Source organism: Bactrocera neohumeralis, unplaced genomic scaffold, assembly GCF_024586455.1.
Source record: "Bactrocera neohumeralis isolate Rockhampton unplaced genomic scaffold, APGP_CSIRO_Bneo_wtdbg2-racon-allhic-juicebox.fasta_v2 cluster10, whole genome shotgun sequence".
Lineage (NCBI taxonomy): Eukaryota > Metazoa > Arthropoda > Insecta > Diptera > Tephritidae > Bactrocera > Bactrocera neohumeralis.
In genome coordinates, this window is record NW_026089623.1 from 1,478,431 (window position 1) to 1,494,729 (window position 16,299).

Consider the following 16,299-nt stretch of genomic DNA (forward strand, 5'->3'; position numbering starts at 1 on the left):
ATACGTTTTTTATTAAAACGATAAAAGTATTTTAACACAAAACTTGCCAAAAATTTTAGCAACATTTGCCGTCTCAAAACTCTGCAGCAAAACATTTATGCATGTCACTTACGACTTTGTTGCAAGGGGCACTTTTGTAGAGTGAACAATTTTGAGAAATATGCGTCTAAAGTCAAAGTGATGCCATAAAATACCTCTGATCCGTAGGAATCTAAAGATAAAAACTAACGATTGTAGTGTATTTTCTATGGAAAATTTTTACTTGGACCAGCTCTTAATGTTAATATTAAGGGTTAAAATTTGCAGGGAATTTTTTTTAGTGTATTTCCAAGGAAATTTTGTGACGGGGGACTGAAAAAATTAATAGTCCGTTTAATTTTTTAGTTCAAAATTATATTCACGAAATTTGACAATAATTATTTTGCAAAGCAACGCTATAATCTCGGAACATATTGTTCAGATAAAAACTTCGATCGAAAAAAATCGAACAACTAAAGCGGCAAATACACGACACGAACATTTCCGCGAACATTCCGCAATCTTGTTCGCAGCTTTGGCCGTACACCATACGAACTTTTTGCCGAACATTAGTTCTCTTTCAGACAGCGATGAATACGGACAGCAATTGTGCTGCAGCAATATTGCTCGCTGTGGCAATTAAGCGTAGAAAAAAGAGAGAACATCGCAAAAAAAGAATTTGGTGCAAAGAATGGTTTAAAAAACGAGCAGTTCTTGGACAAAGTGAGCTTATTAAAGAACTGGAATTCACGTCACAAAATGATTTTAAAAATTACGTTCGTATGAGCAAGGCAACATTTGACCAACTTTTACAAAAAATGTTGCCACTCATAACGAAACAGGATACAATAATGAGAGAAGCGATTCTCCCTCATCACCGCCTTGCTTTAACTTTGCGCTTTCTAGCTAGTGGCAATAGCTTTGAAGACTTAAAATTTTTGACAGCAATTGCGCCCCAAACGATTGGGAAAATAGTTACAGAGACTTGTGATGCCATAATAAGTCAATTGAAAGATTTTATTAAGGTAATTATTTATTGATTAAATTATTTGTTTTCGACTAAACAAGAAAAGTTTCATGTGTACATACATATGTGTGTCTTAAAATTATTGGTAAAAATAAAAATAAATTATTCGTCCGATTCAAACGATGCAAAGAAATTTTGTAAGTTTTCTACCGAGCTCAAATTAATGGATGATGTATCTTCAACGATTCGTACGTTTTGTGTGACTTGAGGTGACATTCTGCTACTGTTTATGGACGAGCCGCTACTTAAAGGTGTCGGAACTCTTATTGTGTAATTCTGCATGTGTTGGGGCACCGCGTAGTTAAGTTGCGTAGACGTGCGCATTGGGTATTGCGGAATGACATTTGGTGTTAACATTTGATTTGGGTTAAAAACATTTTGGATTTGCATCGCGTGTCCAAATTGCAATGCTCCCAAGCAACCTTGGAATAAAACATCGGATATGATTTTTCGCGCAATCGTTTTCTGGGAGGCCTCCATTTCATTATATTGCGAAGCCCACGATTGAGCCAAGGAGTCACCTTCTGTGGGTTCGCGGCTGTTGGCAAGTCTCTCGCATGCAATTTTAATAAGATTATCTTCTTCAGAAACTTTTCTTTTGCTTGGTCGAACAGTGAATTCCTAAAAAGAAAGATTTATAAGTTTTTCATTACTTTTCAGCTTCCACAAACAGAAAAAGATTGGAAGGTAGAAGCGAAAAATTTTGATGCACGCTGGAACTTCCCAAATTGTATAGGCGCAATTGATGGAAAACACGTCAATATAACAAAGCCACCTGGATCTGGATCTTTTTATTATAATTATAAAAAAAAATTTTCGATCATTTTAATGGCAGTGGTTAATGCTAATTACGAATTTTTGATGGTGGATGTTGGCACAAATGGAAGAGCGTCTGATGCCGGCCTTTTTAGCGAAACAAAATTTTTTTCATCTCTAAAAAATAAAACATTTAAAATTCCTGACCCTCAGCCGCTTCCAAACTGCGCAGAAAAACTACCATTTGTATTCGTAGCTGACGATGCTTTTCCCCTGTTAGAAAATATCATGAAGCCATTTAGCCACAACACACTCAAGGAAGAAGAAATAATTTTTAACTACAGGCTTTCTCGGGCGAGAAGAATTGTTGAAAACTGTTTTGGCATTTTAGCATCAAGATTTAGAATTCTCCTACAAACTATTAATTTATCACCAGAAAAAGTCACGAAAATTGTGTTAACCTGTTGCTACTTGCATAACTTTTTACGGAGGCAAAATGAGGAGACGTATTTTGAAGGTGGATTCGATGTTGAAGAAACAGATCCCGGAGCGATAGAATACGCCGATTGGCATAATGACCATGGACTTACAGCTCTTCAAGCTTCAAGTGCAAAGAATGCATCCAACTTAGCAAAAACTACTCGAGAAAATTATTGTAATTATTTTAATACAGTGGGAGCTGTTCCGTGGCAGAACAATATATTAAATATAAGAAAGTGAATCATTTACGGAATAAAAACAAAATGAATGTTTGTGTTCACAAAAAAAAGAAACAATAAAATTTTGACTTTTTTTCTTACCTCTAATGGGTTTGTATTTTCATCCTGCATTGTGGTAACGCCTGCCATAGGTTCTTCTTGATCTTTTAAAAAGGATAGCAAATCATAGCACCAAAGAGTAGGAACATATTCATCCTCAGCACCAGCACCAGATTTCAAGCTATCTCTCTTTTTTTTTGACACACGCCGGTATTGCGCCCGCAAACTACTTATTTTTTTTACGACTGTATCCTTTGTGGCATCAGGATCTACTTCTTTCAATTTTTCGATTAAAATCGAATAATCATAATTCTTTTTATTTCTATTGCAATAATCTTTACTTTTTACTTGCCACAATGATGGCAAAGATTTACATATATATTTCAATAAATTCACTTATAAATTTTTTGTTGTCCATTTTACTTCCACTCCGCGCACGTCTGTTCCGTTCAGAAACTACTACGATTATGAGCTATTTCGCCATACACGCACGAACAGTTCGCGCAAATGTTCGCCAAAAATTAAAATGTTTTGATTTTTCGCGAACATTCGCGCAAACTGTCAAACACCACCATACACGACAGAAAAGTTCGCAGAAACATGACATAACGGGAATGTTCGCGCAAATGTTCGTGTCGTGTATTTGCCGCTTAATACAAGTTAATTGTGTGATAAAAGAAAGTCGGGTGATTGGTTAGTACTAGATGTAAAGTGGTTAATTACATTGCTAGGTATTTATGAATATTTCTGAACTCATACATTTATATTTGTGTACATAACAAAATGCGTATATATTAGGGTGATTCAAAAAAAAATTTTTTTTTTTTTTCAATTGGTACTCGCAAAAATAGGTTCCTAGACACCTCTAAGAAAGCCTCTCCAAATATGAGATTTTAATTGTAACGGTTTTCTCTTTTTTCTTATTATCAGATAGAAAAATTTATATCTCGCTTCCAACTACTTGAAAAAATATTTTGTTAATTAGGTTTCGTAGGAAATTGAATGCTCTAAAATATGGTCTCTTATGATTTTTTCGTAAACCCAACCGTTTAAAAGATATTAACGGTTGAAATTTGACTATTTTTGGAAAAATTCTTTATTTCTTATTAATTTTATAACTCAATGAAAAAAAATTATTATGAATGATGATACACATAGTTTTGTAGGAAATTTACTGCTCTATAAAAATTGTCTACTACGATATTTCGATTAAGTTAAGCGTTTACGAGATATTCATCGTCAAACATCAATGCATATTAAGGTGGATCAAAAAAAAAAAAAATTTTTTTTCGTTTGATACTCTGAAAAATAGGTTCCTAGACACCTCTAAGAATACCTCTCCAAAAATCTATTCATAATAATTTTCTTTAATTGAGTTATAAAATTAATAAGAAATAAAAAATTTTCTCAAAAATAATCGAACTTTAACTGTTAATATCTTTTAAACGGTTGGGTTTACGAAAAAATCATAAGAGACCATATTTTAGAGTATTCAATTTCCTACAAAACCTAATTAACAAGATATTTTTTCAAGTAGTTGGAAGCGAGATATAAATTTTCCTATCTCATAATAAGAAAAAATAGAAAACCGTTAGGCGGAGGACCTTCCCGTTACAATTAAAAACTCATATTTGGAGAGGCTTTCTTAGAGGTGTCTAGGAACCTTATTTTTGCGAGTACCAATTGAAAAAAAAAAAAAAAAAAAAATTTTTGAATCACCCTAATATACATATGTATATTTTAAATGTACTATATGTGTAATGTTAAGCTTCCTGCAGTTCAGGAAGTGTCATTTTACAAAGTATTGCAAGACGTTCCAGGTATACTCGTATACTCTTTAGTATGTATGTATGTACATTCATATATAACTTTTAAAACTCTAACATCATTTTTCACAGGGTATAATAATTTTATACATACCTATGTATGTACATATATAAAAATGAATCGCAAAATGTGTTGCTAAGCGCATAACTCAACAACGCCTGGACCAATTTGGCCAATTCTTTTTTCTAAATATTCGTTGAGGTTCAAGGATGGTTTTTACGGCAAAAAAATGTCGATTATGTAGTTGCCGCAAAACCTCTAAAATCAGCCCTTTTCTTTTTCCCATACAAACGAATGAATATTTGTTTGTCAGTAACGCTAAGAGAACGGCTGCACCAATCTTGGTGAAATTTTCAGAGGTTGTTCATTGTGAATTGGGGAAGGTTTAGAAATAAAAATAACTTTTACTTTTCATGAGGAAAAGTCGGAAAATTGGACAATTCCAAAAAGTAACTTTTTTCCATACAAATTTTTTTCAATTGAGGTTTGTTTTGTTTTTCAATATTTTGATTTGTAAATTATTTGAATCGTTAAACTTTGGTCGCTTGCTTTTTTATTCCGGCTATTCAAAAGAAAAATTATTGAAAATTATTCAGTGAAAACTTTATGTGAGTTTCATACAAAGTGATCAATTGCAGATTGAAATTTGTTACGAAGTCACGAAGAGATCGCCCTAATATCTGTCGGCGTTTTTTTTGCCATCAACGTGGTGCAGCCCAAAGCAAGAAGTACTTCCAGAATGTGATGACATACGTGCGGAATTATGGATCGCGGTCAATCAGCAAGCTATCGTTACGATGTCACAGCACGACTTTTCAAACAAATCGTTGGAATTCATAGAATCAAGCATTCGGCCCCCTTGTATTCGATAGCTGCGTTACAATCAGTCGGGTTCCATTACACAGTTTCGGCGCAAGAAGATTGCGAAACATAATAATGACAGATCTAACTTTGAGACTCAAATTATGCGGCGGTATACGAAGCCTCTCTAAAGATTTTAGAAATTCCACTGTATAATTCACTACTTCGTCTTTATTGTCAAGAGGATCAATCATTTTGTATGAGCGCAAACTTCCCGCCATTTGACTTTGAATCATCCAGCAAGCAATCATAGTTACGATAATTTAGCCAATGTTGGCATAAGCATTCGTGATGAGTTTATCTTTCGTTGAAGTGATTTGACAAACGGCAGGTGGAATGGATATCAAGTCACTGGAAGTATCAATCAAAATTTTCCCATTTCCAATTCTTACCCAATGCGATGTAAAATGTCTTCGACAATGTCATTTTTGTTCGTATCCCATAATAGACGCGGATTTGAAGGCTGGTATGTCGAAATGTTTATCGCGAAAAGTGTGCGAACTTCATTTGCATTTGAAGTATCTATCGCATGGTCCATCGTTTGACTCCAGTGATTATCATGTTCCAGCAATTGTAATTGCTGGCATGCTTCTCAAAAAGTTGCACACACCGTACCATTCACAGTACGCAATGACTCAAATGAAGTTGAACCGCGTACATTAATCAATAGCAACTGTAAATGTAAATGTAAATTCATCCTAATTCATTAGTTGAGAACACACCTGGATGTCCATCTTCTGCTTGACCCTGCTTTCTGAGTAACCATTTCTTTGACGATGCATTTTATGTCTAATATCAAGGCATTTCCGAATAGAGCAATGTTCTCGCAAACGGATCACTGACGAAAGTTGAGCAAAAACTCGTAAATGTTAATTTTTTTGCTGACGGTGTTTCACTGGCTGTACTGTATTCTTTGGATTGAAATATACTCTTTGGCCATTCTCCAAATGAATTGCGTGACGCACAACAATCGGAAAACGTTCATGAATTAAAAAAGTAAATATCCTACAAAATGCTTTATTGCAGTCCACGATCGACCTATTTGATACTTCCTGATCTCATCTCGTTCAAGGCCAATAACCGTCATGTTGCTTCCTTTGGTGACGTAATTACAAACGTATTTTATTGATTACATTAAACTGCAATACTCAACATTGATATGAGTTTTGACTGCGAATTATTGTCTAGTGGTGAATACGTATATAGTACCATCCATGTAATGTCAATTTCGCAATTCACTCTTCTAAATTGAATGCAGAATGTTCTGCCATTGTCGTCTGGTGAGTGACGCCGATACAGTAGATATCCATCATTTCTAGTCTGTGGTTCCGAAAGAAAAGCACGTATATAGTTTTTCGTGCATTTGTTGTCAGACATACAAAGCGAAGTGGGATTCTGGTGTCCGCAAGGTCCATGAACCATATTGGTTTTCACTACTGTATCAGGAATTTCCGCAGAAATGATTTCATCAATTTGATCTGGTGTAACCACATCAAACGTCGTAATTGTTGTAATAGGAAAATTTTGATTGATACTTCAAGTGATTTGATATCCATTCCACCTGCCGTTTGTCAAGTCACTTCAACGAAAGATAAACTCATCACGAATGCTTATCGTAACTATGATTGCTTGCTTGAGATTACGCGCAATTTAGCACTTAAACTGGATGATTCAAAGTCAAATGCCGGGAAGTTTGCGCTCATACAAAATGATTGATCCTCTTGACAATAAAGACGAAGCAGTGAATTATCCAGTGGAATTTCTAAAATCTTTAGAGAGGCTTGGTATACCGACGCATAATTTGCGTCTCAAAGTTAGATCTGTCATTATTATGTTTCTCAATTTTCTTGCGCCGAAACTGTGTAATGGAACCCGACTGATTGTAACGCAGCTATCGAACACAAGGGGGACGAATGCTTGATTCTACGAATTCCAACGATTTGCCATTTCAGTTCACAAGGATAGGCGCTAAAAGAGTGTGGCATAAATCTGGAAATGCCATGTTTATCACTTATACTTGGCGTGTTCACAAGTTGGAAAACTATTTTCTCGGTACATTTACCCACCGGAACTGAAAGCAAAAAATGTTGTTTATAAAGCTGCCCTTCATTGAAAAAAAAATGTAGGAAAATCGCAAATAAATTATTTTTAACACAATATAAATTCAACTTTCTTTTCATTTCAAAACACATAATTTCACGCAGGATAACGCCTGCGGGGGTAGCTAGTATTTTAATATTTTTATTGTTATATTTTTTATTTACCGGCAAATAATATTTTGTGCCAAAAATGAAGTACTTAGTATAGTGAAATTTCCCATAAGCGAACACTGCTGTGATCAGCCTTTCTGTCCGGTTAATGGAGATTTAATAAAAATTTCACTGTGTATTTTTGAAATTTCGATAGAGAAAAGTTGCTTAAAGGTGTTATTTCAGCCTTATTGCGTCCACAAGTCAATCATAATAAAAACCAAATCAATCGAAAATTTAGCTACAACGCTCACATTTCGCATAGGACGCCACAGTACGGAAGAATGTACATATATGGGCCATTCCATCAATTGGCGACATGGTTTTGTACCCGTGGTTCTCCGATTTTGACGAAACTTTAGAATATCATAATATAGACCAAAATAAGAATATCTGTAAACTTTTTAGTGGTCAAAGTTGCTCCATTGTTTTTTGGCGCGCAATTCAAATTGAGATCAAACAAAAAAATGACTATTTATTTTATTTTTTAACGACGACAAAATTGAGTGAAAAAAAAATTTGCAGTTATCCAATTTTATGTAAAAAATCTCAGCTTTCTGATAAAAATATTTTTTGTGCTTTTCCCCCAACTTTTTTTTAAAATTGACTTTTCCTCGTTAAATTCTACATAAGAATCAGTGTTCAAAAATATGGGACTCTGATCTCATGAACAGCAAAAAAAAATGCAAAGTTGTCGCACAAAATCAAAAAAAAAACATTTTTTTTCCAAAAATCCAGTTTTTTGTGTTTTTTTTGGTTTTTGAAAATTTTTTTGGATTTCGAAAATATTTTTATAAGAAAGCTGAGATTTTTTACATAAAATTGGATAACTGCAAAATTTTTTTCACTCAATTTTGAGGTCGTTAAAAAATAAAAGAAATAGTCATTTTTTTGTTTGATCTCAATTTGAATTGCGCGCCAAAAAACAATGGAGCAACTTTGACCTCTAAAAAGTTTACAGATATTCTTATTTTGGTCTATATTATGATATTCTAAAGTTTCATCAAAATCGGAGAACCACGGGTACAAAACCATGTCGCCAATTGATGGAATGGCCCATATGTATAGCTGAAAAGTGTATGTGGTCTCTGCATCGAATAGGTTTAAGGGGTTATATCCACTTGTGAATTTCAAACAATCAATTTTTCGTTTTGTATATGAAATATATCGAATGCACATAAGGATATTTCAAAATATTATCCAAAGTTGATCCGGAAGATATGAGTGTATTTAAAAGTTTTTTTTTTTAACTTAATTATCGGCTCTTAAAAGAGCTGATGAGGAAAATTTCTCCTAAACGGTTGGAGTGTTCGACTTTTTTAACACTACCTACTACTAATTTCGATGTTTAATTCCACTCTGAAAGGTAATTTTTTTCACTAAATAGGCTATTCTTTTGAGAAGGCACAATTTTGTCAAAAATAAAAATCATTCCAAAGTTATCTTTATTGATCTCTTGTAATAATCAAATTTTATGGTTTTAGGATTTGACATAATATTAAGCAGAAAATTCTTCCTTACCGCCAGATACGCCTCCTGGCGATCGGCTACGGGATTAAGGGAATCAAAAATTTTTCAAAATGAATAACCGATTTTTAAAGTGCGTTAAGTTCTGTAAACGTACATTATTATTCTTTTCTGACTTTAAAGTGGATATAACCGCCACACATCAGAAGCCCTATAAAATCTACATACATACATACATATGTATATGTATCAAATGATTAGCGTGACGAGCAAAGTCGATTTAGCCATGTCCGTCCGTGAAATCGAAGTCAACGAGTTTGTTTGTTTTTGTTTCCGAAGTTACCATCAATTTTGTTTTATTTTACTAAAAACTACCTTAAATTAAACTAATACTAAGATTAATACCGTCCATTTTGTAAAAGTGTTAATTTTGCCTTTAGTAAACAATATTTTTCATTGCACTTAATAACATACATTGTATATTTTTTGCCATTTCAAATTAGACAAATCAAAATCATGTCTTCTTACTGAAGAAAAACACTAATCAAATAAAACTACTTCTGAATATTTCCCCTTATAATTGCATAAGTGTTATATTTTTTTACGACTAATTCGAGTTCAATGTGGGATTGCGGACATATAGGCAATTAGTTGCAGACTAGTACATACATATGTATACATATACATATTTCTGACAAGTTTGATGCTTCACAGGGAATGTACGAGTATGTATCTAAGTAAATATGTAAACAAATAAAAATAAATAAAGATGCAACCTCTGCGAATTTAACATTAATTGTAATATGAGTAAGAACTGTAAGTGTTGGTTTTATTTAGGTAGAGCGATTCTTTACAGTTTTGTTTTCTATGCAATCAATTTAATTATATGTATGCTAAAATTTGTATATGCAGGTACAAGGGAGCGAGAATAACTAAATACATAGTACAGGATGTACATATGTACAGGAATACGATGATCATTCATGGTGGTGGTGGTAACCCGAAATATATAATTTTATTTGATTTATACCTACAAACAGACATGATCTCCCAAAAATAATTTTTTTCATAATTCGTAATAAGTGTATATTTTTGAATAATAAATATCCTATATACTTTCTAATATCATAGTAATGTGTGTGTATGTATAAACTTTCATGACATTCGTTAAGCAGTTTCAAGGTGAAAGCGTAAACATTCGCGTTATATTCATATTTATAATGTTAATGTGGATTGAAATATTCACTATAAGAATCATTTAAAAGTCTATCACAATTTGAATCAATACATTTTTTTTTTGGATAGACTCTTCCTTGCTATTTATTATACCCTGAACAGGCCATTTTAAGTTTGCCACGAAGTTTCCCAGGAGGAAGCAGCGGACTAGCTGAGTCGGTTTAGCCATGTTTGTCATCTGTCTGTAAAATATATTCGAAAATTAGCCCCTCAATTTCTTAGATATCGATCTAAAACTTTGTACACGTACTTATTTTACTCGCCAAAAAATTGCTCATTTGTCCAAAGCGCCAATATCGGAACACCATAGCATATATGTATGTATGTACATACATAGCTGCCATACAAACTGAACTATCGAAGTCAAGTTTATCATTTGACGAGATATCTTCAATAAATTTGCATGGTTTATTGTCTAAAGTAGTGTTGCAATTTTCAAAGAAATTTTTTAGTTTTGTCATAAAAAGTTGACATTTTTATACTCTTGCAACCTGTATCTATAGAGTATAATAGTTTTGTATCACCTAAAACTAATCGAGATAGATATAGGGTTATGTACTTATATATATAAATGATTAGGAGGACGAAACAAGTTGAAATCCGTGTGACTGCCTGTCTGTCCGTACGTCCGTCCGTCCATGCAAGCTGAACTTGGACGTAGCAACACCCAATTTTTGGCGATATTACATATATCGACCAAATTTAGTATATGACATTCCTTTAACATTCTCATGTCACACTGCAAAAATATGCGAGATCGTACCACAACCACGCTTACTTCCCATATAACAGAGTTTTATTTTTTTTCTTTTTATTTAAGGTCATATCAAAATAAATTTACAGACAGACCTGAAAACTGGCTACTTAGGCCTTCGTCCCAAGTCAAATTCCATTTTATTCATTCACTTTTCAGAATACAAATTAAGAACAAGGAGCAATTAATATAACGGAATAAAATTTTTCACTAATAATTACTTCTTATTATTCCAAATGTTGTCCAAATCCAACTACAACTGTTGAAGCCCGAAGGTTCCGAATATTTGGACCCTGGTATCAACAGTTGACTTTTGAAATACAGAGACAATCCCTTTCTAGCAATAGTCACTCTGAGAGAATAGAACGTATTTTACTCATAACAGTATATCTTTATGTCTAAAATAGATAAAATCGAAAGAAAACTAGGCCACCATTTAACTATTATCAGGATTTCCGAACATCCAGCTGACTTTGCTCCATAAGATTGATGATTGTATGTGAGGTACCTTAATGAAACCCAGGGAATATTTATTTAATATGCGAAATGATATTTAATAGATAAAATCGAGTCGGTACTACCCCAACTCCCACATACCACGAGTATAATGATTTTCGTTTTTCTAACAAATCTATATGGGTTATATCAGTGACGGATTCTGAAATAGTTTTTCTTAAACATTTCCAATGCAGTAGCCGGAAACTTGTTGTCTTTTGACTTTTGGTTCTGTCCCCAATGGCACTGCCAGTGATCAAGTTCACCATTGAGCTTTAAACGTCGCACGACGTCATCATTATCCAAAAGGCCTTTGAATCTATCTATTAGTCAGTCAATAAGGTTTCCCATTTCTTTGGTTTCCAAAGCACATACTTTTTTTAGAAGCAGCAAACTCAGTTTAAATCCATCCAATATTCCTCAATAAAAGTGCGTCTTCAAGTCTTCGCCGATTGTATCCAACAGAGGAATATATGGTCCTTGGAGTTGGATGGGCGTTTATAAGTAAAATTTCCCCCATTTCCGCCTCTGAATCCGCCACTGGTTATGTGTAGTATATGTATATATAAAATTGCTTAGATTCCGGTCCTCTGTTTGACGGTTTACATCTTAAGGTATTTCCCTAGCATTAATTTTTGCAGGTTGCAAGAGTATAAAATGTTCGGTTGCAGCCGAACTTAGCCCTTCTTTACTTGTTTCTTACGTTTTTGAAGTTTAAGTGAGATGTGAAGATTGTAGGCTCATTCTATTTTCCAAAATTCACACTTAGGAAGCTTTATAGGATTATAAATGAAATACTTAAATGGTAAACTAATGCGTTTTTTCTTGCTGCACTGAAGTACACTTCGTTCCGCACTGCTGTTATTATTGCATAATATAATGATATAATATAAAATTATACTAAAATTTTAATTTAAAAAAAACTTGAGGAAATGAAGCAGATGGTATGATTGGGTTATGTGTTTACAAATAAGCAAGCCGTTTGTCTGAAATTTTGTATTTAATTATTAAATTTATCACTGAATATGTTCCAAGTGTAGTCTATAGACTCCGGTTACTTGATTGGGTGTAGAATTAAATTATATGGAAAAAACAAAAACAGATAACACATCAGAAGGAAAAGTCTCTTCTGCTCCGCTCTCAACTCGATTCGCGATTTTCACCAGGCCGTGGTCACTTTGGCCTCACACGCAAATCGCTCGAGAATTACGAGTAAATTTAAATTAAAAATTATATCCCATTTCACATTGCCAAATTTTTTATAATGTTACAGTTTTTTCACATCTCTTTGCAATCATTTTGCTATAACATTTTCCTGAATTTCTAGCACTTTTTGCCATCACCACCTAACATATTTTTTACCAAATACAATGCTTGTTTGTAAAAAGATTTCTTATGTTGGTTGGAATAGTTTTTGTTTGCTGCCATATGGAAGATGGAAGATCGAAAAAAGCATTTTCGGCATATTTTATTATTTATTGTCAAAAGGGTAAACTTGAAATAATTTCATAAAATATTTTACACAATAAATAAAATCGTGTTCGAATTGCACAAAACAAAAACTAAATTACTTAGTAAACGACCCAATATCTTAAGGGTATTGCTTTGGGATATGTCTAGTAATCAGCACTTGGTAAAAATTACATTTTAGAATTGGACTATAAGAGTGTTACCAAAGTATATTTAATGTGTACATTACTTAATTAAATTAAATAATATTTTTTCTGTGCTTTTACTGATAACTATGCAATTGTTTCATTTCTTTCTTTATTAAGTAAATTTTACATCATCTTAAACGCTCTTAAACATAATATTTACAATTCTTTTTAATGTATTAGGTCAAAAAACTATCATACATACATTCAAAATATAACTAATGAATAGAAATATTTCACATAATTAACTTAGTACAACCTTTAAAGGTGAAATGTATTAACTTCAACATACATACATGTTTATTAATGTTTTCAGGTATTTGTGGTTAAGACATTATAAAATCAATTAACGATAATATACATTGGCCAGTTATTATCAAATATTCATAAGTACTAAATTACTAAAATATTTAAAGGATGATCTAATTATCTAAATTTGAAAATTCTAATGAAACCTGTGCTTGTTCAAGAGGCGAATACGTACTCAATTTTAAAAGTAAAAAATTTATTTAAACAGCTGAAAAAGATTTATGATATCCCAGAAATCACCTCTTTAATCTGATCCGATTTTCCATCGTTTCGTTTTTTATATAATCACGTATATTTCACTTAGCTTACATCCAGAAAATTTCGAATAGTTGCCGTAAAACCTCTAAAATCAGCCCTTTTCTTTTTCCCATACAAACGAATAAATATTTGTTTGTCAGTAACGCTAAGAGAACGGCTGCATCAATCTTGGTGAAATTTTCAGAGGTTGTTCATTGTGAATTGGGGAAGGTTTAGAAATAAAAATAACTTTTACTTTTCATGAGAAATTGGACAATTAAAGAAAGTAATTTTTTTCCATACAAATTATTTTCAATTTAGGTTTGTTTTGTTTTTCAATATTTTGATTTGTAAATTATTAGAATCGTTAAATTTTGGTCGCTTGCTTTTTTATTCCGGCTATTCAAAAGAAAAATTATTGAAAATTATTCAGTGAAAACTTTATGTGAGTTTCATACAAAGTGATCAATTGCAGATTGAAATTTGTTACAAAGTCACGAAGAGGTCACCCTAATATCGGTCGGCGTTCTTTTTGCCATCAACGTGTGGCAGCCCAAAGCAAGAAGTACTCCCAGGATGTGATAACATACATGCGGAATTATGGATCGCGGTCAATCAGCAAGCTATCGTTACGATGTCATAGCACGACTTTTCAAACAACAGTTACGATGTTTGATGGACTTTATCTTGAAGCAACGTATATGTATATGTGGATGGTGGTTCCACCAGATCAAATTGATCATTTCTGCGGAAATTCCTGATACAGTATTGTACGAAGTAGTGAAAACCAATATGGTTCAAGGACCTTGCGGACACCACAATCCCACTTCGCTTTGTATGTCTGACAACAAATGCACGAAAAGCTATATACGTGCTTTTCTTTCGGAACCACAGACTAGAAATGATGGATATCTACTATATCGGCGTCACTCACCAGACGACAATGGCAGACCATTCAGCATTCAATTTAAAAGAGTGAATATCGAAGTTGGCATCACATGGATGGTACTATATACGTATTCACCACTAGACAATAATTCGCAGTCAAAACTCATATCAATGTTGAGTATTGCAGTTTAATGTAATCAATAAAATACGTTTGTAATTACGTCACCAAAGGAAGCAACATGACGGTTATTGGCCTTGAACGAGATGAGATCAGGAAGTATCAAAAAGGTCGATCGTGAACTGTAATAAAGCGCTTTGTAAGATATTTACTTTTTTAATTCATGAACGTTTTCCGACTGTTGTGCGTCTCGCAATTCATTTGGAGAATGGTCAAAGAGTGTATTTCAACCAAAAGAATACAGTACAGCCAGTGCCGGGCGCAACGTCTTGGTTGCGGCAAAACGATCTTCGCTGTTTTTTAATATTCAGAAAAATACTTCAACAATTTTTTTTACAAAATTAATTATAAAAGATAAAGACTCGTACACTCACAATGTAATAATCTGAATATCAATGAAAAATATTAATTTTTTCTCTAATACTCTTCAGTCTTTGAATTTGTCTTATATATCTTTTGGCTTATATCTTTCTTAAAAATAGTGATAGAACTTAAAGATGCACTTTTCTATCTTTGATCGCTGCAAAATCACATATCATTCGAGTATCATTGTAATACATTATAAATTTGAAGCAGTTTCACATTCTATTGAAAATGGGTTTTTTCTATGGCTTTTAATAATGTGTCTTGTAAATTTACTATAAATTTCCTAAAAAACCGTATTGTGAGAATTTTCAGAATTTGCGTGGCTTCTAGTTCCTAAATTTTATATACTTAATATCGCCTTACCTTTGGTCGAACCACCTCATGAAACTTGTAGGTAGGTAGTTTTTTTTTTTTTATTAGGTCGCCGTAAAAACAGCCCTTGGTCGTATAAAAGCCGAGACAATTCCGGTACGTATAACCGGCTGTCGTGGGAATTAGTAGATAAAGGGGGCGGCAGAACATCCTTGGCCCCGGGCGCCCAAGCTGGTAGCTGCGCCACTGTGTGTTCTCAACTAATGCATTAGGATTAATTTACACAATCCACCAGACAAAACGCTTCTACCTTTGGTTGCTATTGATTAATGTACGCGGTTCAACTTCATTTGAGTCATTGCGTACTGTGAATGATACGGTGTGTGCAACTTTTTGATGATAATCACTGGAGTCAAACGATGGACCATGCGATAGATACTTCAAATGCAAATGAAGTTCGCACACTTTTCGCGATAAACATTTCGACATACTAGCCTTCAAATCCGCGTCTATTATGGGATACGAACAAAAATGACATTGTCGAAGACATTTTACATCGCATTGGCTAAGAATTGGAAATGGGAAAATTTTGATTGATACTTCCAGTGACTTGATATCCATTCCACCTGCCGTTTGTCAATTCACTTCAACGAAAGATAAACTCATCACGAATGCTTATGCCAACATTGGCTAAATTATCGTAACTATGATTGCTTTGAGATTACGCGCAATTTAGCACTTAAGCTGGAAGATTCAAAGTCAAATGCCGGGAAGTTTGCGCTCATACAAAATGATTGAATAAAGACGAAGTAGTGAATTATCCAGTGGAATTTCTAAAATCTTTAGAGAGGCTTGGTATACCGCCGCATAATTTGAGTCTCAAAGTTAGATCTGTCATTATTATGT

General features: G+C 33.5%; 1 protein-coding gene and 1 pseudogene across 1 annotated transcript; one reads left to right on the forward strand and one right to left on the reverse strand.

Moving 5' to 3' along the window:
• The first annotated feature begins 539 nt into the window (after positions 1-539).
• On the forward strand, positions 540-2,607 carry LOC126764864 (uncharacterized). The gene is made up of 2 exons (XM_050482500.1): positions 540-1,043; positions 1,706-2,607. Exons 1-2 carry the CDS (start codon positions 609-611, stop codon positions 2,519-2,521), a joined length of 1,251 nt encoding a protein of 416 aa, XP_050338457.1. The 5' UTR covers positions 540-608; the 3' UTR covers positions 2,522-2,607.
• Positions 1,077-3,225, reverse strand: LOC126764916 (uncharacterized; annotated as a pseudogene).
• Between the last annotated feature and the right edge of the window lie 13,074 nt (positions 3,226-16,299).

Bases quoted from the DNA above. Each gene is read 5' to 3' on its own strand.
- LOC126764864 (XM_050482500.1), top strand. From the start codon at position 609: ATGAATACGGACAGCAATTGTGCTGCAGCAATATTGCTCGCTGTGGCA. The intron at 1,044-1,705 runs GTAATTATTTAT...ATTACTTTTCAG, and splicing joins AATTGAAAGATTTTATTAAG to CTTCCACAAACAGAAAAAGA.